Source organism: Panthera onca, chromosome B3 (assembly GCF_046562875.1).
Source record: "Panthera onca isolate mPanOnc1 chromosome B3, mPanOnc1 haplotype 2, whole genome shotgun sequence".
Lineage (NCBI taxonomy): Eukaryota > Metazoa > Chordata > Mammalia > Carnivora > Felidae > Panthera > Panthera onca.
The window spans coordinates 119,119,770-119,143,348 of record NC_138344.1 but is presented as its reverse complement, the minus strand read 5'-3'; the positions used below and the strand labels follow the sequence as shown (position 1 = coordinate 119,143,348).

The window sequence follows — 23,579 nt, the reverse complement described above, 5'->3', positions numbered from 1 at the left end:
ACACAAAGAAATGGAAAGACGTTCCATTCTCATCAGTTGGAAGAAAAAATATTGTTAAAATGTCTGTATTATCCAAAGTAACCTACACATCTAATGTAATCCCTATCAAAATACCAACAGCATTTTTCACAGAACTAGGACAAACAATTCTAAAATTTGTATGGAACTACAAAAGACTCCAAATAGCCAAAGCAATCTTGAAAAAGAAAACCAAAGCTGGAGGCATCACAATCCTGGACTTCAAGTTATATTACAAGGCTGCAGTAATCAAAACAGTATGATAAGAGCACAATAATAGACACAGATCAATGGCACAGGATAGAAAACCCAGAAATGAACCCACAACTATATGGTCAATTAATCTTCGACAGGGCAGGAAAGAATATCCAGTGGTAAAAAGACGGACTCTTCAATAAACGGTGTTGGGAAAACTGGACAGCAACATATAAAACAGAGAAACTGGACCACTTTCTTACATCACACACAAAAATAAATTCAAAATGGATTAAAGACCTAAATGTGAGACCTGAAACCATAAAAATCTTAGAAGAGAACACATGCAGTAACTGCTTTGACACAGGCCATAGCAACCTCTTTCTAGATATGTCTCCTTCGGCCAGGGTAACAAAAGCAAAAATAAACTATTGGGACTACATCAAAATAAAAAGCTTCTGCAAGCAAAGGAAACAATCAACCAAACTATAAGGCAATCAATCTATGGAACTGGAGAAGATATTTGTGAACGACATATCCAGTAAAGGGTTAATATCCAAAATATATAAGAAACTTGACACCCAAAAAACGAATAATTCAATTAAAACAGAAGGGCAGAAGAGGGGCGCCTGGGTGGCTCAGTCGGTTGAGCGTCCGACTTCGGCTCAGGTCATGATCTCACTGTCCGTGAGTTCGAGCCCCGCGGCGGGCTCTGTGCTGACAGCTCAGAGCCTGGAGCCTGTTTCGGATTCTGTGTCTCCCTCTCTCTCTGACCCTCCCCCATTCATGCTCTGTCTCTCTCTGTCTCAAAAATAAATAAATGTTAAAAAATTAAAAAAAAAAAATAAAACATGGGCAGAAGATATGAACAGACATTTCTCAAAAGACATACAGATGGCCAACAGACATATGAAAAGATGCTCATCATCACTTACCATTGGGGAAATGCAAATCAAAACTACAATGAGATATCGCTTCACACCTGGCAAAATGGCTAAAATCAGTAACACAAGAAACAACAGGTGTTGGCAAGGATGCAGAAAAAAAGGAACATCTGTACAGTTGGTGAGAATGTAAGCTGGTGCAGCCACTGTGGAAAACAGTATGGAGGTTCCTCAGAAACCTAAATTCTAAAAATAGAATTACCCTATAATCTAGCAATCACACTACTGGGTATTTGCCCAAAGAATACAAGAACACTAATTCAAAGGGATACATGCACCCCTATGTTTATAGCAGCATTATTTACAGTAGCCAAATTATGGAAGCAGCCCAAGTGTCCATCGATTTATGACTGGATAAAGAAGATGTGGTATATATATATATACACACAAACACACACAATGGAATATTATAAAAAAGAATGAAATCTTGCATTTGCAAAGACATGGATAGAGCTAACGAGTATAATGCTAAGCGAAATAAGTCAGTCAGAAAAAGACAAATACCATCTGATTTCACTCATGTGGTGAATTTAAGAAACAAAAGATGAAAGGGGAAAAAAAAAGAGAGACAATCAAGAAACAGACTCTTAAGTACAGAGAAGAAACTGATAGTTACCAGAGGGGAGGGGGTGGGGGGGTATATTACAGGCGATGGGGATTAAGGAGTGCAATTGTCATGATGAGCACCAGATGTTGTATGAAAGTGTTGAATCACTATATTGTACACCTGAAACGAGTATTATACTGTATGTTAACTCACTGGAATTTAAATTAAAACTTAAAAAAGAACTAGGATGTGCACAGCTCACGTCACTTTGTCCACCCAGCTTATGAAGTAAACAACGTGGGATCACATACTCTGTAGAGTAATAGTTATTTGACGAAAAATAAACTAGAGAAAAATATTTCTCATTTGAGATTATGCATTGTTACTGTACTATACCAAATTATTATTCTCAAGGAAGAGCTATTTCTTTTCTTTTTCTTTTCTTTTTTTTTTTTTTTACAGCCTGTGCATACGAGCAGGGGGAAGGGTAGAGACAGAGAGAGAGAATCTAGAGAGAGAGAGAGAATCGAGAGAGAGAGAGAGAGAGAGAGAGAGAGAGAGAGAGAGAGAGAATCTTAAGCAGGCTCCAAACCCAGCATGGAACTGACACAGGGTTCAATCTCACGACTGTGAGATCCTGACCTGAGCTGAAATCAAGAGATGGACCATGATTAACCGAATGAGACACCCAGGCGCCTGCAGCTGTTTCTGCTTCTGTTGCTCCAACCTTGAAACTGGAATAGGATGAATCCATGCAAGTAGTGCCCGGGTGGAGCTAGGCACATACAGAATGCCACTAATCTCCCTTTCCCTTCCTCACAAGCCACATACACAGAGGTGGGCCTAGGGACTGTATGAAGTATTTAAAAGAGCTTTTGAAAACTGAGGTGCTTCGTAATGTTATCCAATGTCATGATGTGTTACTGGCATTTTTATTTTCTTACAACAAATACTCTTTTAATATTAAAAGTACTGAAGAAATTCATAAAAAAGAAATGCTGTGTAAAGATAAATGATACAGAACCTCATCTTCTTTTTTGTTTAGTAGAGAGAGAGAAGACAGAGAGAGAGAGAGAGAGTGCGGGGTTATGGGGTGGGGTGGGGGGGAGAGAATCTTAAGCAGGCTCCACACTTGGCATGGAGCCTGATGACATGGGGCTTGATCCCACGACCCTGGGATCATGACCTGAGCCAAAATGAAGAGTCAGATGCTCAACCAACTGAGCCATTCAGGCGCCCTGATACACAACCTCATCTTAATTAAGGAAATGCAAACTGAGATACCATTTTTGTTTCACTCATCAGATGTCAAAAGTTTAAAAGTTTGATAACAGCACCTTTGGTGCAAGTGTGGAAAAACAGGCATTTACTTACAGTGGGTATATAAATAGTTGTAACCTTTTTAGAAAACAACCTCACAGTATTTGTCAAAATGATAAATCACACTCTATAAGACTGCAGCTTTAGTGCTAAAAATCTACCCTAGGGATATACTTTCAAAACAATATGCATATGCACTATGACTTTCACCATAGTGTTTATATTAACAATAAAATGAAAAGAGCCTAAGTATCTACCAATAAAGGGCTGGATAAATACCTCAACAACCAAACAATGGATATTAGGCAGCTATTTGAAAAGAATGGTAGTTTGTATACACTTATATACAAAAATCAAGACAAATTAGCTAGAAAAGGCTTATCTGGATCACACATAATATGATATTTTTTGCTTCGTTATTTTGTTTTAAAAGGATATACATAAACGTCTATGTGGAAAGCCTTATGCAATATCCTGGTTTCATTTCTCTGCTCCTTTTCACAGCAAAACTTCAAGAAGTTGTCTACCTTTGCTGTTCTATATTTCATTTCCCATTCCTTCTTCAGTCAGCTCCAAACTGGCTTGTGCCCTTCAACTCTCTAAGAAAACCTGCCTGATTGTTGATCAATCATCAGCAATCTCCATATTGCCAAATCCAATAGCCATTCCTCTGCTCCCAATTTACTTGTCTTCTCTGTATCATGTAACAATTGACTACTCTTTACTTCTTGAAACATTTACCTCTACCTGAACTTCGAAATTCTGGAGTCCTGAGTTCTATTATCATTTCTAACTTAAATGGTCTCTCACTGAACTTCTCATGTTTTACTCTCTAACTGGACTTCCCCAGTTTTCTCTGACTCAGTAAATGTCACCACACACATGGAGTGCTCATGGCCAGAACCCCGAAGATTCACCTTTGAATCCATCCACTCCTGGACTCTCTAGATCTAATCCATTAAAATATTCCACAGATCGTCTTCCACACTTTACTCTGCACTTGGCTATTCTGCCCCAGACAAAACAGCACAAGCGGCCCCTTCAAACTCCTTTAAGGTTGACAACGTGCTAGCCACGTGAGATTCTGTTTTTCATTTTTTAAAATACCTATACATTTCTAATCTGGTAATTTGTAAGGTCTGACTCATTTTTTAAAAATCTGTAATATGATAGAATATAAACTAAGTCACTCTAAAAATAGCATTCATATTCTTATCTGCCTATAACTCTCCAAAACCAGATGCCTAACGGGGCCCTTCCCCTATTGGCAATTATTGACAAAGTCTCTTACCCTCTTCTTCCCAGGCTCAGAAGCACGAGTGTCATAATCATCAGGGAGCTGAAGATAATCCTCCATTCTGCTGGCAATTGCCTCCCAGTCACGTTTCCTTTTAGTACCAGTTCTCAAGCCATCCAACTTGTCTGAGGGACAAACACAGAGCCGCAGCATTAAGGGAGAGTGTGAATTTGCACACAACACACAACTAAAGGAAAAGAAGTCTGGAGCACTGTCAGAGGGCACATCCACATTTTTGAGGGCAGCATCACTTGCAGATCCAACTATCTTCTTGGCGGAGATAACACCAAGTTCTGTGCAATTTCCATCGTTTATTTGATGTTCACACTGGCAGGCATTACGTTACGATGTTGGTTTAAGTAACAAATACAGGCAGAGTAAGAAAAGTCACTGGTCTCCTGGCCTCCCTGCCCCCGCCCCCCCCCCCCCCCAAGTCACACTTCAGCTCTCATGTCCTGAAGGAAAATGCAAAGACGGGTTTTTCTAAAAACTCTTTCTTCTACTTTTTTTTTTTTCCCCTTTGATACAATATTAACACCACCCATTTGATCGGTAATCACGTGATACTGTGTCATACAAAAAGCAGGTAGCACCAACAACTTAATGAGCCAAGCTAACGTTTAAAGAAGGTTTTAGATGAACGGTTCCTTGGGAACGGTTGTACGAGGATTTGCCGTAAGTTAACGTTTCTGAGTAAGATGATTGTACAGATCGCCCTTTTCTTTGTTTATATTATGAAATACTGTTGACCATTCCGAGGCTAAGAACTAGTCAGCCAAAGTGACCAGATCTAAATTTTCTTTCTGAATCCTCAATCTGAGAGGGCTGGGTTTCCTAAGGGGCCCAAACTGTAACCACTTAAATGAATGGAGATTGCAGATTCAGAAATTAGGAGATAGGAGTTTAGGTGTCTGCAAGAAGAACACGCGATGAAAATGTGTAGTGTTTTCCATTGGTTATTAATACTGATTTTGAATTCTGTATGTAGAATATCATGAGCTATATATATTTTTAACTACATTGAAGCACTGAACTTTGGAATCATCTGCGGTTACACACACACACTATTATTAAGTCAATAAAAGAAAACCTACAAAATGTCAGAAATACACAGTAACCACACCTCATTAAACTCCAAAAAGGGTGCAGAGTGTATATAATAGAAGTCTTTTAGGCACCAAGTTGGAGAGAACTTGATATGAGAAGAAAAGCACAATGGAAGCCGTGGCAGGAGGGAGGGGGAGTTTATGCTTCAAATGTAAAAGATTCACACACAACTAACTGTACCATACCATACAGGCTTCAAAAACCAGTAAGATTTCACATACTTGGCAAAGCTTTTATTTCCTAAAACCCTCCCCCATAAAAGCAATATTACTGAAAAATCGGCAAGGCAAACTACAACACTGTACAAAACTCAATAAATTTTTATCATATTGCTTTAGAAAATTTTCTAACGTGGATGAGTTCAACAGAAACAGTTTCCTAATCTCCTCTGCAAATCACATGCTGTACCAAATGGCTCTATTTTCATGTATATGACAGGCCATGATATACAAATGCTTAAAGAAGTGTCCCCTTGATTGCACAGGGATGTAGATTATGGTATTATAAACCCAATGAAGTCTCACAAACAATAAAACTGTTCTAGTTCAACAGTCTACAGTATTACCAGAAGAGTAGGAAGCTCCAACAGACTTATTAAATAAACCTCAGAGGATTTCCAAACTTAAGATCAACTTTGACGTTAACATACTTCAAAGGAATAATTTCGTATCTGAACCCCTGGAATGGAGCATGGCCAGGCAGCATTGCAGAAGGGCAGTGTGAAAACTGTAAGAACTGTGCCTCATACGCTGGGTATGTGACAGGAGTTACAGACCAGGAGTCCCATATGTGTAACATGGAAGATCAGAAGAACATGAACTACTAGTCTGAACACCCTTGTTCGTAATGTTTAATTTGTGCACACATGTTTAAAGCTTCCTTCTTGGGGCTGAAGAAAGGTTCATACCTCTTCCACATGGCATCCTGGAAACCCAAACACACAGACGTATGGCATAAGGTGAGGGAAGAGGAATTTGGGGTGTTAATTACAGCAGACGGCTGGTATCCCATACACTCATACTAAGGATTTTCAGAGGTTTCAATTTCAAAAATGAAGTTTTACGATGAAGATGAAGGTTTAAATACCCAACTTGGCAGGTCACAGAATTTTCCCACATCTTCAGAACAGTATATATTATTATAGCACAACAGAAAAATTTTGTAGACATACACGTATGCATTTTCTAAACATAAATGGTGTTTCTGAAAATCTGTTCATGGTAAACACACAAGGGTTATGTGCCTATATGAATAATAATTTCATTCCAACTGTGAAGAGATGATATTGCCTGACATGTAGGAGGCCAATACACAATAACTCATAAGCAGAGACAAATGACAGATGAGAAAAGTAAAAGTACTCGGTATGGAGAAACCTAAATTAGGGTAACAGTCTCAAACCTTCTTTCAGTTTCTCACAATTTGAGAAACCAAAATCACATCATTGGAATTTAAGGAGCTTCAGTGCTGAACCCCAGCATCCGATGTGGCATGTAACACCCACCCTTGAATTAGGGTGCCTGTGTCCCAGCTTTCGAGAAGGAGCCAGTCAGGTGCAAGTGAAGTGGGCCACAGGCGGTCTTTAACAACTCCATGACACCGATGCCGGATGTATTTCAGGCCAGTTCTGAATCTTTCTAGAATTACACCACTTCCAATTTAACACTCAAACATTGGCTGAACTGCATACTGTACTTAATTAACACAGATCAAGAATCTGCAATGAGATTTAACCAGTTGCATGAAAGGTAAACGAGCACTTTCTCACTGGCAGACTCATTTGTAAATCAAAACGCCTCAGTTACACGGATTTATCACTTCTTGCTCAGTGTGTTACACTGATGAAGCTTAGTATGTTTCCATCCAGCATAGTCATGTTACCAAAAGGAATTTACGAATGTTGGTAAAGTACCTAGAAAAATAAATTGTACCCTGTAATCAAATCTATTAAATTTGTTAGGATAAGGAAGGGCACTGTAAATAGGCTGATTCTCGGATGAAGAGCCTCATGTTTTAGAGAAGAATCTTCTTCTCATTTGGCTCCATGGACCAACCTCAAAGAAGCAAAAGCACTTTCAAGAATGCTCACGCTCAATTTGCCTTCCTCCACAGGTAGATTAGCTCTCAAAATAACACCGTGGTGCAAGATGCCAGTCATTATATAAAACATCACTGTCACTCTTCCTAAAATAGCAGCAGCAAACATGTTAGGATTTATTTTCTAGATTCATTACCACACCTTCAGTGCCTTTAACTGAATAAGTAAATAAAAATGATTTAACAAATCCATTTCTGGAATTAACTGCCCAACACTCTCTCTTTAAGTTGGAGTGAATTTGTATAAAATATATTTTCTGAGAAGCAAATGGTAGGCCAGAATTTTTTCCAGAAATCAGTACCAAGTTTAATATCATATATTCTTCAATAGTCATCAGAGCTAAATTCCATTTTCCTTTCTCTTTAGAAATTAGAAAGAAAAATCGAAAATGGACTAGCTCAAGTTTAAAAAAGTATTATCCTAGATCATGTATTTGTAATGCCTGTGAACATTATACGCTTGGCTAAAATATTTATCATTTTTACAATCCTGTTGTCTCTTTATTATGATCTCTTTTTGCCCCAAAAGACAATTGCTATTTAGAGAACCAGAAGAAGGAAATGATCTTACAGTCTTACAAGTTATTCTCAAAGTACAGAACTTCAGACTTAATCTAATATCAAAATAAGCAGACCTAAGCATTATTATTTAAAAAGTAATTTGTGCCTGTTATTTTCCTACATATGTAATTGCACTTAAACATTTATAAATGCTTTGAAAGTTTAGAGGAAGAGATCATTGACTAGGATTTCCCAAGGAGGGAAGACTAGCATAAGAATATGTCAGTAATCACATATAACTTTCACATATCATACAGTAGAAAAAAATTCTAGACTGTATAACAAAGTACCTCTCCCAATAATGTAGTAACAATGAAGTTTATGGAACTGCTTTTTACACAGGGCCTAGTGAACCTCAATTGCCCACGTGATCACGTGAGCAAAATAAAAGGCAAAACTTTTGCGGTTGTGTGTAAAATGCACTCCTCTTACATCAGAAACACAGTGTGTCCCCAACAGTGAAGCAGCTAAATGACTCAGATTTCTTCTAGGAACTTAAGATATTTAGAAGGCTACTTCAGTTTTGGAGTACAGCATGATACCAGGAAGAGAAACGCAGAGACTGATAGTCATACTACATACATTAGTAAGGTCAATCTTCTAGAAAGTCCTCATCTCATTTTCTTAGATTATTTATTAATACATCTGAATCGATGTGTTAAAGGATTCTCTTTAAGTGAGGTGAAAAAAGTAAATGAAAAAAAAAGTTTTGCAGTTATGACCATGAAATATTGGGAGGAAAATCCACTGGATATGTAGGATGTTCTGCTTGACGGGATACCTCACGTTAAGCAACTCCAAGTTTTGATTTAGGCAATCATTTTAACCAGTTTACCTTGTAATCTGGCGCTAAAAATAACTTGAAGGAAACTTGACTCTTACAAAGCAGGCTCCTCAAAAACCTAAATTATAGATCTACCTCCCCGTACCCAGAAACTCTAATCTATTACACAAGGAAAATAACTGCCTTTAAATTAATGTTTAAACTTCAGTATTTATTATTCCTACTACTATTATTACCCAAAGTATTCACAATCAGGTTCAACTTTGGACTGCAGTTAAATATTCTTTTAAAAAAGCAGAAATCTCATCGCACCAACATTTCTGATTAATGTAACAGAACGGATTTTACAAGTGACAGCATTTTGTTGCTAAATGCATCATACTTCCGCTTACTCTCATACCCTGAAGTGGTACTGAAGGCAGTTCCTCTAAAATACTCTTCTTTCACTCTGTCCCAAGATGTAACTAGTTAAACAAGATGTAGCTAGCACAACAGACTGAGGACGTAAGGTAGGCCAAGAATCTTGGCTTAAAGCAGAAATTTGGGAGAAATTTGTTCTTCTTACAGCAGAAAGATCTATGACCATTACCATCAGGTATCACATATAAAAACAGGAAAAAGGAAATACCCACCTAGCTTGGCCTCAGATGTGTCCATCTCCCATTTGCTTTTCGGAATGTAACCCTAAATCGCACACAGAGAGAAGCTCGAAGGGTTAGAAAGAGACACATACATGCATATCACTGTTGAACTGGAAAAGCATTAAAACTGGGAACGGATTCACTTTCCACTCACTAGTTACATATATATATATCTATATATATATATCCTTAGGGAAAACACAGTCTCATTATCTCTGAAGAAACTGAATTACCAATTCACCAAACTTCCCTGCCCAGATTTCAGAGTAGTCACTTCAGAATAGTATCATGAAGGCGCTTTGAGGCAGCTACAGTTCAGGACACCCGGCTGTAGTCTGAACAACAGGTAAATAGTAAATATGGAGAGGACGTACGGTCGTTTCTGTGCTAGTATTAATATCATTCAGAGTAGCAGAAGACTTCTAATAACTAGCTAGCTTATTTTCTAAATACAACTGCAATTCTCAAGTGATAGTAGCCATGAGGTACAAAGAGTGTTCTTCAAGACAGCTACTTTATATTTCAGTGTAACTTTACTCAACAGAAAGAAGAAAACAATGGTATCACTGAACACAACTATGAAGTTCCAACTTCATTTAAAAATGACTCAACCCATTTACCAGTTCGATCTTACAAAGGCTGGTTTCACTGAATCAATGTGAGAGCATTTCTTCTGCGTCAGTTGGAACCCAGATTATTGTTTTCAATGTCTTTTAAAATGATATTTTCCTATTATACGAAAAACCAGAAATCTCCACAGGCAATTTATATTTTATTTAATAAAATAACTGGGTAGTTTATTTCAAACAAAGTCCCATAAGATTTTCAAGTTTTCCAATGTACCTATTTAATTATGTAGTAATCCTTTTCGTTTATTCACCTAGCAAGTGTATGGTGATGATTCCTCTTTTCCTTCATTTGGACCCTGTTCTCAATTAAACCCTAACATACAGAGCTTTAATATTAGGACTTACTGTACAGAACAGACTCATCAAAGGTGTCAGCATCTTCTTGTAAGAACTAATATATCTACTACTGGGAATATTCAAGGTCATGGAACAGACTGACACAAAGGTAAGGTGGAAAGTGTGTTGAACGTTTCATGACAGTAACTGTTGTGTTAGAGTACTGGAGCATCAGAATTCTTCCAGGAAACCTATAGGTTTTGTACATTTCTAGTGTTTAAGTCAAACTAAGAATTCACTTTCAACTTATTTGGTAGTACTTCAGGTTATAAGTCATATCATCTTTCCCAAATACATTTCTAGAACAAACCAAGACAAAGCTATGCTGAAGTGATGGTGCTAAAAGTACTGATGAAATCTGTACAAGTGATATCTCAAAAATCATCTGAAAACCTTAAGCATCACTAGAATAATATATCTATAAATTCTGAGTCGTATCTACTAAATTCACTAAAGCACTAAAGAAGGAAAAATATCATACCGATGACCCCCAAAAAAGATTCTCTTAACCAAGAAAAGTTTGGATTTCACCCAGTTGCATTGATCAGCACAGAGTAGAAAATGCCAAGTTTATTGAGAATTCAATGAAAATGGTCTGAATGACATGAGACTTGCTCTTAACCCTTTGGTTAAAATTCTCCAAGAATCTTTTACTGTTGGAATGGAACCCAATAGTAGAAGATCTGGATTCTGCATTTTTGAATGGGTTAAGAGAAGTTTTATAACATAAAGATAAGCAAAATGAGTATATTAATTTCCTTCTGCTGGAACCACCCTGTTCTTCCTTACAACTGTATCATCTTCTCACTGCTTGAAATGTTAGGCCATTTGGAAATAAAAGAGATAGTCCAGCAGGGTAGAGTTTTAAGGCTTCTTTGCCATGTTTCTGGTGTAAAAATAGAGTATTTACAGCGTGTTCCACTTTTCAAAATAATTAGTACATTCAATGAAAAGTTCCAAGCTTTGATCTACGCCTACACAAATCAGATGTTATGAACCATGTCCTGAACTGAAATCTCCACAAAAGGAAGACGGAGCTTCAGAAAGCTAACATTATAGAATTCTCACATGATCACTTCCTAGTAAACACGCTGCAAGGAGCTAACGAGGTCATTAGCCATATTCCAGAACAGCGTGGACCTTTAAATGAACTTCCTGCCTACATTTTAGATCATATATGTCAAAAAACAACCTAATTAAGAAAAATATTTTGTTTAAAGACAAAAAAACATACTGAGACTCAAATGCCATTATCTTTAAAGCTTATTTTTTAATCCGCATATGAAATCTAGGAATGTAGAGGTTGACACCATCTCTATGTACACACAGTTTCTTTTCAGAGTCCTCTGTATCACACATGGGTTTGATGGGACCACTTCTTAGAGAGTCTGTATTCTCTAGGGGTAGGAATCAGGGTTCTCGCTTTGTACATTTTCAGAAGAATATGAGAAGCAGCTTTAGCAAGGGCTGAAGTATTAAATAAAACAAATGATGTTTTGAATTAAAAAAGAAACACTCTTTCAAGGCATTGCTAATCTCTGTGTCTCATTAGCAAACACTGGAAAGTAACATAACTCTACAGGTCGCGTATTTTTCAATGACAGGGTAAGGCAAACATCTCTACAGAAGTGTGATCAAAAGCATTCACAGTAGGTACACGGGAACTTTGAACTCACACTACAAAGCCTCTAATCAGCCTAAGCAAAATGCATTGCCTACACAGTCAAATCATTTTCCCCATCACTCAATAGGATAAAATGCAGAAGAACAAATCCAGCAGTCAGTGGCAACCCTCTGCCTCCTCATTCTAGAAGATCTTCTGCCTCAGTTGACAGAAACTCAATTTTGAAATCTTGTAGCAAAGACGAGACAATTATGCATATGTTGGGTAGGTTGTACCACATATCTGCTGGAATGTGAGAATGCCCTTTCATATGTAATTGATTTTCTTGAAAAGTATACTCCCCTAAAGCCACCCATAATAGATGAGTGACTAGGAGGGTATGTTTCTTAGCATTCTAAAATTTTCATGTAACAGTACAGTAGAAGGTTCTTTTGGTCAGGGGAAAAATAAAAAGTATCCAAAAATCTCCTTAAAGATGATTATGGAAACTTTGACCATTAAGGTGCATATCAGCAGCAGTAATCTGATCACAGATCTGAGATTAAACCCTTAAGGATTTTAATAGAGACACTTTGTTCAAAGTGGTTGGTCTGTCTCCTACCAGTTCGCTTTCCTCTTCCTCTGCATCTTTCTTTTCTTCCTTCTGTTCTTCAATATTTGCATCAAAATCTTCCATCTCTACCTACATTATCCCAATAAAAAGCAATGAGTTAACATTTAGGAAAATGTTGAGTTCCTTATTGAGACCTCAAACAAGCACAGGTGCCCAGAGCAAGGCAGCACAGACTCACTGTTACACCCTAAGGAAGTTTAAATCCTAAACTTTGAAACAGAACTTATAAAAGACAGAATGATATTCCTGCTTTTTGTTTTCTCAGGCTACCCATCTTTATAATTCCCTATGAATTTGAGAATAATAATCTATTCTAAGCTGATGATTACCTGTTTTGAATGCCTATGGATTACTAAGATTTCTTTCTAAACCTTTAGCAGGCATTTTTCCAATCAAGTAAAACATGTGTATGATTCAAATTTCAAAATGTTAAGAAAGGACATAGTGAAAAGTATGATGATCGTAGCCTGGCCCAGAATGGAAGCAATGCAAACAGAGAGGAAATGGGTAAGAAAAGTGTTTATAAGGTAAACTTGACAAAACTTGGAGCCTGACTACATGGTGGAAGGATAAGGTTGAAAGTTGGTAGGACAGAGAATAAAGAGCAAAGGGTAACACAGGTATTAAGAGTCAAGGTTTCGGCAACCAAGTGATTGGTGGGTCTAATTACTAAGATAGAGAATACCAGAAGAGGAACAGGTCTGTATGATTTACATACTGGATAGGCTGCATTTGAGATGCACTAAAGTAGTATATGTTTTTTGGTAGAGAATTTGGAAAACAATGGTAGAATTATAAAAATCACCCATAACCTCTCTACCAAAACATAATTAGTGTTACGATACTGCTAAAATTCATTCCAGTCTTGACAGTTTAATATCAAGGGCACATATGTGGCAATCGAAGCTACCAGAAAGATTATCTATATCAAATGTGCAGAATGATAAGAGCCTAAGACAGAGCCCTAAAGAACTCCAACATTTAAGGGCTGAGTAGCAAGAAAAGCCAGCAAAGGAGACTGAAACGGACGGCCAGAGAGGCAGGAGGAAAACTGGGAGAAGGTGGACTCACAGTAGCCAAAAGAAATATGTTGTCAAGAAGGTGGACATGGGTCAACTAAGTCATATGTGGCTGCAAAATTAAGAAACAGAAGTGAGAATTATCTACTGTCATAGAAATCTTTCATGAGAAAGTCTCTGGAGAATGGCTGGGGCAGAAACCAGAGGAAATGGGTTGAGGAACGACTCTGGGGGATAAAATACATAAAAATACAATGATAACATTAAGTATAGAAAACCCTCATTCACAGGTTGTCAAACCAAACAGAAGTACACAACTGATTTAAAAAAAAAAAAAAACAAACCTCTCTCTTCTTCCATGATATAACTGATGTAGGCAAAAATTATCAATGAGTGATAAATCTTTTGAGGAACAGGATATTAACAAGGTATCAAATTACAGATTATTACAAAGGGATAAAGGTAGAAAAATTTGATGGATACCACCTGAACCAAGTGATCAACATTTCAATCATCAGGAATGAAATAAACTGACATCACATGGCTTTTAATATGATGCACTAAGGACCCCGCATCACTTACGTAGCATCCCTGGTAATGTTTAACTTAAAACTAATCATGTGGAAACACCCAGACAAAACCCAATTGAGGCGCCTTCTACAAAACAAATGGTCTACACTCTCCAAAAATTCTTTGTTTTTCTTGACGATGACATGGCTGAGAAAGTATTTTTTTATATTAAAGGACCAGGTCCTAGATTTTTAAAAATAGCTCTAAAGCACATTATGGGAACATCTGGTGAAATGTGAACATGGACTATATATGAGATAATTCAAGAAATTTAATTTAGGAAATTTGTACTACTTAATACAGTACTTTATCAGTATTAAATTTCCTGAATTTGATAATTGAGACTTCTAGTTCTGTTAAGAGAATGCCCTTGTTCTCGGGAGATACCTACTCAAATACTGTATTTAGAGGTGAGGGGTTAAAGGTTATGAGGTTTACAACTTAATTCTTAAACGGTTTCACAATAACAGTGATAACAGTAGAAGTAAGAAGACGTATCTCTCTGTGTAGAGAAAAATGTGGCAAAGTATTAACAATCAGTAAATCTCAATGAAAGTTGAATAGGTGTTCTTATATTACTCATGCAACTTTTCTGTAATTTAAAATTTTTTTGAAATAAAGCAGGTATAAAAAAGGTCCCTTTTGCACTGCTTTCAAGGCAAAGGACACTTACCTCTTCAATAGCAGCATCTTGCAGCAGAGAACGAATGTCCAGACGCATCATATGACGAGGTGCAGTTTCCCAGTGGTCAGCCATCTGTTGAGAGATTCAGGAGGTCAAGTTATCTCGGGAAACTACTCAAAGAAAGACCAAGTGAGCATCTAAGACAAATTTAACTGATAGTGTGAAGTCTAACAGGCTACTTCCAGGAAGAGGTAGGCCACACCTCTTTCACTTAGATACAAAGGATAAGAAACATTTACTAAAGAAGGTAGAAAAGATTTTCTGAAAGTAAAGGAGATAAACAATTATTTCCAGACAACAGTGATCATACAAACAAAATGAAGTTTGGAATACAACACCTCCTATGTTTTCAAAAATCACCTTATTTATTTCTTTAAGCTTTCTTCCATGAATATTTCTCTTGCCACAAGTCTGGTTATCTGCACTCATTTCAGCCAAATATACCTAAGCAAGAATGAACAGTGATTAAGCAAACGAATGTAGCACTTATATGGTAACACAAAGTACTCTACAGTTCTTTTACCTCAAATCCCTTGGTTTTTGCTGCGCTCCAAAACTGGTCAAAATGTCTAACTCTGTCGTTGATGGCATCCAGGATGATAAAGGGGAAAAAGCCATCATCCAGAGTCTTTTTGAAAGTTTTGAACATGCTGGTCCGGTAGGTCTCCTCCATCTCAGCTTCATATTCATATTCCATTACCTAAGATACCCCAGAAGAGATATGGAGTTAGCAAAGACAAAGAATCTTCCTAAACCTCTTCCCTAGTTACCACCAGGATAGAGATAACTTTGTAGTCTTTCCTTCACACCTAAGTACTAAAATTTGTGTTCAAAAAAGAGAAGTCTTTCTTTGTCTTCAAAAAAGCCACATTACTGGGGCGAGCGGGTGGCTCAGTCAGTTGAGTGTCTGACTTCAACTCAGGTCATGATCTTGCGGTTCATGAGTTCAAGTCCCGCGTCAGGCTCTGTGCTGACAGCTAGGAGCCTGGAGCCTGCTTCGGATTCTGTCTCCCCGTCTCTCTCTCTGCCCCTCCCAGGCCTGTTCCCTCTCTCTCTCTCTCTCTCAAAAACAAAGAAACATTAAAAAAAAAAAAAAAGCCACATTACTCTCTGAACATGTTTTCCTTCCAATACTATTAATGAATCAAGATGTAATCTGAGAGGAATATGCCATACCTTCTTTTTCACTTTCTTTCCAGAATCTGGGTCTTTTTCTTCTTTTTCCACTTCAGTGATGAAGTAATCATCCAAGCTTAGGACTCTGGGTGCAGGTCCTCCAAATTCTACCTCTTTATCCTAAGAATCATACAGTCAAGAGAGTTAAAGAGAATTTATAGAATATATTAATGAACGTTAATAACAAAGTTCCTTCTCATGGCTAAATAATATGCAATCTTGTGGATTCAAATCAAGCAGAGGCAAAAATACCTGTTTAAGCAGAACAAGATGTTTATGGGATAGCATCTCCCACATGGGCCAACAAGAACGGATCAAATGAGAAATACCTGGATTGACACCATGCTGCTTGCATGAAGGCAACTGACTAACAAAAGCAACCAATTCTCTGGCTTTCCCATACTCACTCGAATAAGTTTTGCAACATGTGTCTTTCCACTGCCAGGCAATCCTCTCATTATAACAACAATCTGAAACACAATGAAAAACCAAAAAAATCACTCAGAGAAGATATTTTTTACAATGAGGTCTTACAGTTAAGTGACATATCATTCTCCGGATACACCATATGACAGACCATGAAACAAACCTTAGCAAATTTGAAAGGGTAGAAATAATACAAAGTATGTCTCTGAACATAGCGGAATGAAATTAGAAATGAACAGTAAGAAAAAATTTGAGAAATTCACAGGTATGTGGAAATTAAACACCATACTCCTAAATAACCAATAGGTCAAAGAAGAAATTTAAAAATCAGAAAATACTTTGAGATAAATAAAAATGCCAAAACTTACGGGATGCAACCAAAGCAGTGCTTATAAGGAAGTTTATAGCTATAACTGCCTATATTAATAAGAAGAAAGACTCAAATCAATAACCTAACCTTCAGATACTAGAAAAAGAATAAACTAAACTAGAGCAAGCAGAAAGAAGGAAATAATATTAGAGCAGAAGTCAATAAAATAGAGAACTGAAAAACAATAAAGAAAAATCAATGGAACCAAAAGCTGGTTCTTTGAAAAGATCAACGTAATTGACAAACCTTTAGCTAGTCTAAGAAAAAAAGAGAAAATATTCAAATTACTAGACTCAGAAATGAAAGGAGTGACATGATTACCAACTTTATAGAAATAAAAAATGGTTATAAAGGGATACTAGGAACCACTGTACAGCAACATATTAGACACCTCAGGTGAAATGGGCAAATCCCTAGAAAGACAAAGGGCAACTGAAACTGACCCCAGAAAACACAGACAACCTGAATAGATCTGTGACAAGTGAAGAGACTGATTGAGTAACCAAAAAACACTACCTACAAAGAAAAGCTCAGAGGCCCAGATGGCTACATCACTGAATTCCAACAAACATTTAAAGAACTCTTTACAAACTCTTCCAAAAAATAGAACAGGAAGGAACTCCCTACTCATTTTGTGAGGCCAGCATCTCAAATCAAGCAGATACCCTGATGCCAAAAGCAGACAAAACATCACAAGAAAACTATAGATATGTCTTATGAATATGGATGCAAAAATCCCTAAAAAAAATACTGGCAAAAGGAATCCAGCAACATATAAAAAGAATTATACACCATGACTAAATGGGATTTATCCCAGGGATGCAAATTAACATCCAAAAGCCAATTACTGTAATTAATATATCATTATCAACAGAATAAAGAAAACAAAAATCACATATAAAAGAATAAAATCACACACATTAAAAAGCAAACAAACAAAATCTCAATTAATGCAGGGAAAGCATTCAACAAAATTCCACATTATTTCATGATGAAAACATTCAACAAACTAGGAAGGGAAGGGAACCCTCTTCAACCTGATAAAGGGCATCTACTGAAAACCCATAGCAACAGCATACTTAATGGTGAAATACTGAAAGTTTTCTAAAAACAAGAATAAACATAGATGTCCACTCTCACCACATCCATTCAACACTGTACTGGAGGTTCTAGCCAGACAACGAGGGAATTAAAAAAAAAAGAAAAAAGGGATTCAGATTGTAAAAGAAGAAGTTAAACCTTCTCTATCGGCAGATGACATGACCTCATATATAAAAAATCCTAGGGAATCCACTAAAAATTAATTCGAATAAAAGAGTTTAGCAATGTTGCAGGATATAAGATCAATATACAAAAGTCAGTTTTAGCTCTATACAATTGAATAAATACAAAAACGGAATTAAGCTAACTATATCAATAATAACAATAAAATGTGAATGGAAAACATGATCCAACTATATGCTGTGCTTTCTAAAGGAGACATGCTTTATTTTGTATTTTCAATTTTTTACTTAAGTTCTAGTTAGTTAACATATAGTGTAACATTGGTTTCGGGAGTGGAATTTAGTGATTCATCATAACCAGTGCTGATCATAACCAGTACCCTCCTTAATACCAACGCCTATTACCCCACCCCCCACCCACCTCCCTAAAGGAGACATACTTTAGATTCAAAGACAAATAGACTGAAAATTAAAGGATGCAAAAAAAGAAATCATACAAACAGACAACCATAGGAAAGCTGGAATAGCTATACTAATAATAGATGAAATAGACTTTACAACAATGAATTATATAGTCATATGTAGTCAAAATATTTGATGGAAATCTCTAGCATCAGTTTACTGAAACAAACTCTAAATATTCTGCAATATAAATTTAAGAACGTATGCATGTGACACTTGTCAGAATGGTTAAAATCAACAACACAAGAATCAACAGGTGTTGGCAAGAATGTGGAGCAAAAGGAACCCTCGTGCAGGGTTGATGCGAATGCAAGCTGGTGCAGCCACTGTGGACAACAGTATACAGGTTCCTCAAAAAGTTAAAAATAGAACTACCCTAGGATCTAGCAATAACACTACTGGTATTTACCCAAAGAATATAAAAACATAAATTCAAAGGGATACATGCACCCCTATGTTTATACCAGTATTATTTACAATAGCCAAGATATGGAAGCAGCCCAAGTGTCCATCAACAGATGAATGTATAAATAAGATATGGTATATATATAACATACGTTTATATATATATATATATATATATATATATATATATATATATATAAAACACATACATTTATATATATATATATATATATATATATAAATACACACATACATTTTTATATACGTATATAAATTACGGAATATTATTTAACCATAAAAAAGAATAAAACCTTGCTATTTGCAATGACATGGATGGAGCAAGAGAGTATAATGCTGAGTGAAATAAGTCAGAGAAAGACTAACACCTTATGATTTCACTCATATGTGGAATTTAAGAAACAAACGAGCAAGGGCAAAAAGAAAAGAGAAACAGAGAGAGACAAATCAAGAAACAGACTCTTACGTATAGAGAATAAACTAACAGTTACCAGAGGGGAAGGGGGCTTGGGTGGGATAGGTTAAATAGGTGATGGGGATTAAGGAGTGCAAGTGTTACGATGAGCACCGGGTGATGCATGGAATTGTTGAATCACTATCTGGTACATCTGAAACTAATGTAACACTATTAACTAACTGGAATTAAAATTAAAATGAAAGAAAACAAAATAAAGAACATATATATTTGGGGGTCACAAGGAAAATAAGCCCAAATAAATCAAGTCTCCTAATTCTCCCTTTTTTTGTTCCACATACCATAGAACCAAATCCACTTCCCCTCCTCCCCTCTTCAAAATGCAATTAATGAAGTTCTTATGAATTGTTTTGTAAAACTTTCGACATCTTTTTTTGCCAAGCAATTAAGTTCTAATTTCTTAAATTCTATAGGGTAGGCAATTTATGAATTTATATGATGACTTGTAGATGATAAGATGCCTTGAATCTGATATTATTACCATGTCACAGAAAAGTAGAGAAATTACGTTCAGGGTATTAAAAAGATCTCCTGATAGCTTCTGATTTGCAAGAAAGCTAGTCAACTACACAGGACTCACTCTCTCAGGTCTGCTCTCTCGGCCAGGTGGTTTCAAAATATCATCTACGTTCTTAGATTCGGGTTTCTTCTCAACCCGTGGGGCTGGAGGTGGCTGGTGGCTTAGTGAAGGAGCTGGCAGGGGCATTCGCTCCTCTGGATAAGTTCTTCGTTCTCCTAGGATTCCAGCAATTGAACAAAATTACTATTTACATGGTAATTATTTAAAATTTTAACTCTCTTCAGTCATCCTAAGGTAATAAAATTCATGATGATTTGGAGGCCACTTCTAAACCTTAATCAGAGGAAGTTTAAAGTAATGTAAATTTACATTTCTTGAAATCAAGAAAATGAAAAGATTTAGGTATATGATTTTGGGCAAATAGAATGCTCTGAAAAACACTGACTTCATCTTTGTTTGTATTAAATTTAGGGAAAAAGTTAAGCAACAGGACATAGAAGAATAATACATACTTTGCCGATAGTCCCAAGTATGACTTACAGTCTGTCTATAACTTCTGGTTTTACAGTTTTAAGAACAAGAGTTACTAGCTTAGGAAAGCTTGTTCTTACAAATAGGTATGCATTTTTGGTTTAGGTGTATAACAGTGAAAAACAAAAAGCAACCTAAATGTCCAATAATAAGAGTCTCCTACTTTATCCACTCAATGGTATATCATAGAACCATTATTATAATAGGTTTACATACAGAAAAATGTTACGTATCACTGAGAATAAACATGATAAAGAAATTCTATTTACACTTTGATTACAACTTCATTAATACATACGTGAAAAGAGAATGAGAAGAAACATACAAAATTATAGTTGTTGTGGTGTGGTAGGAGGTGGGATTATAACTGATTTTGTTTCTATTTTCCAAAACTTCTTTAATAATACCAAAGAACAATTTATGTTTTCTTTCATTAATTACATTGCTATTTTTGATGATAATGCTCCCATCTCTGATAAATCGGTGCATTCATTTTATTCTGAAAGTTTAAATCCACAGCTATAGGGGGAAACATCTCCAGTGGTCTGTATTCTCAACATCCTCATAGTTAATAAGGCACTTGTTCTACCTCCAAACATGGATGGTCCTTCGTAGGCTGGTCGGTCAGACTTCCGGTCATAGGATGGCCTATCAAATCCCCCTCTTCTGGATGAGGAATGGTCTTTTTTGTCTCGATATGACTGAGTCCTAGAGGTGTAACAGGAAATACTTTAGAAAATTTAAAAAAAACAAAAAAAGGACGTCTCTGTATTACAATGCAATACCACTATCTGCCCAATTTTCTCCATGGGTAGCTACTACACATAGTCAATATTTTTATTTTTATTTTGCTTTTCCTTTTATTTTATTTTTTTGAGGGGGGAGGGGCAGAGAGAGAGGGAGAGACAGAATCATAAGCAGGCTCTGTGCTCAGCACAGGGGGGCCCAACACATGGCATGATCTCACGACATGACCTGGGCTGAAATCAAGATGCTTAACTGACTGAGCCACCCAGGTGCCCCACTTTTCCATTTAGATCTGCCTTGCACACAGATGTCTAAAGGGCTCATGAACTGCAAAAATACGTTGTTTACCTACTAATGAAGTAATGACTGTACCTTTATTGACAATACTATTTCCTTTCCTTACAGGCTATCTCCATCTCCCATTTAATTCTCTGGAATTCAAGCTCAGAAAACTCAAGCATCTCGTTTCCTGCAGATTGGTCTGGAACTGCTTTTCCTTCTCCAAATTACACACACATGTATGAGAAGTATACATCATTTACCAAATTTCCCTTAGATACAATGACTTTTGCTGAACGTAAGTCTATGGTAATTTGTACACCTGGCAAAAAGGTATTTTTCATAACACGTACCTATCATCTCGAGGTCGGCGTTCTCTATCAAATCGATCCCGGTCATAGTCAATAACACCACGATCCCGTTCTCGGTCTCTGTGTGTTTCTCGATCCCTTTTGAAATCTCGATGATCTGCCATGACATTACTTTGACGATCAAAATAAGGCTCACGGTCTCTGTCTCTATCATAACGATCACGTTGGCCTGCATGTTCTACAAAAACAATTAGTACAAAGTAAGAGCTATATCCCTTTTCTGAAATAAAAGCAGAAAAGTGCAAATCTAACTTTAGAGCTAGTATAAATTATTGTCCTAAATTCAACTTATGAATCTTTCAGCTATATTAAAGGGAGGCCCAGATAACCTTATCAAAATCACATGATAATTAGGTCCTAAAAGGTTTAAAAATACTGATCTCTCTGGGACTCCTACCTGTCTCAAAAGTTGATCTTTCAGGTAGTGGATCTGGGCGCAAAGTTATTCTTTCTCCATAGGGTATCTGTTCAACTTTATTAGTGGACATATCTGGTGAACCAAATCAGGGATAAAACACTGTAAGAATGAAGCCTAAAGAAGACAAAGCTGAAGCTCACGATTTCCTGAGAATCCCAAATACAAAGCTGTCACCATTACTCACCTCGGCCATGGCCATAATCAACAGTCTGTTGCACTGGGGGTGGTTTGGACATCGGTGGCAGACCCATAGGCATTGGGCCAGGAGGGGGGATGGGAGGGTGAACATGTGGGGGTGGTAACACTGGAGCAGATGGGATTGTTCCAGGTTCTGGTTTAAATTCTGAATTCAGTCCTTGTTCATCATTTGTATCCCAGAGGCCATAGAAAGAATCTTCATCCCAGCGCTCCTGTTCCACAGCTGAAGTCTGTGGCTTTATTACTGGCGGAGGAGGTGGAGGTGGAGGAGGAGGCGGTGGTGGTGGTGGTATTGGGATAGGCGGCCTGGTCACAGGAACAGATGGTCTTGCTGGTGGAGCAGAGGGTCTTACAATTGTTCCTGGTGGTTTACCCATAGGAGGGGGTGGTCTATAGGCCCCTGGAGGCTGGAGAATAGGGTAAATGTGGAGGAGCATTTAGTGGAGGAGCATACCATCATGTTCTCACACGTCGGTAGAAATTAAAACCCGATTTTCCGTCCATACAAGAAAAAGTTCTTTTTCTTTTTAAAACCTTTTTGTGTCTTAAAATACACCATTGGAAGGGTGCCTGGGTAGCTCAGTCAGTTAAGCGTCCGACTTTGGCTCAGGGTGTGATCTTGCAGTTTGGGAGTTCGAGCCCTACATCGGGTTCTGCGCTGATAGTACTGAGCCTGTTTGGGATTCTCTCCCTCTCTCTGCCCCTCTCCCACTAGCGTACCTTCTAGCTCTCTCAAAATAAATAAACTTAAAAAAATAATAATCAGGGGCGCCTGGGTGGCTCAGTCGGTTAAGCATCCGACTTCAGCTCAGGTCATGATCTCGCGGTCTGTGAGTTCAAGCCCCGCGTCGGGCTCTGTGCTGACAGCTCAGAGCCTGGAGCCTGTTTCAGATTCTGTGTCTCCCCCTCCCTGACTCTCCCCCGTTCATGCTCTGTTTCGCTCTGTCTCAAAAACAAATAAACGTTAAAAAAA

General features: G+C 37.3%; 1 protein-coding gene across 3 annotated transcripts in view; it reads right to left on the bottom strand.

Annotated features, from left to right (window-relative positions):
* The window catches only part of YLPM1 (YLP motif containing 1), a 75,227-nt gene that overhangs the window by 9,815 nt on the left and 41,833 nt on the right, over nt 1–23,579 (bottom strand). The window contains exons 7-19 of one of the 3 annotated variants that reach the window (XM_060620276.3): nt 22,593–23,013; nt 22,388–22,480; nt 21,973–22,168; nt 21,183–21,301; nt 20,123–20,277; nt 16,571–16,633; nt 16,164–16,283; nt 15,511–15,687; nt 15,348–15,431; nt 14,976–15,059; nt 12,702–12,782; nt 9,503–9,554; nt 4,316–4,446 (exon numbers count right to left, since the gene is read on the bottom strand). In XM_060620276.3, the coding sequence (XP_060476259.1) occupies nt 4,316–4,446; nt 9,503–9,554; nt 12,702–12,782; nt 14,976–15,059; nt 15,348–15,431; nt 15,511–15,687; nt 16,164–16,283; nt 16,571–16,633; nt 20,123–20,277; nt 21,183–21,301; nt 21,973–22,168; nt 22,388–22,480; nt 22,593–23,013 (1,776 nt within the window). The other 2 variants (XM_078448018.1, XM_060620277.3) reach the window with 2 other exon arrangements.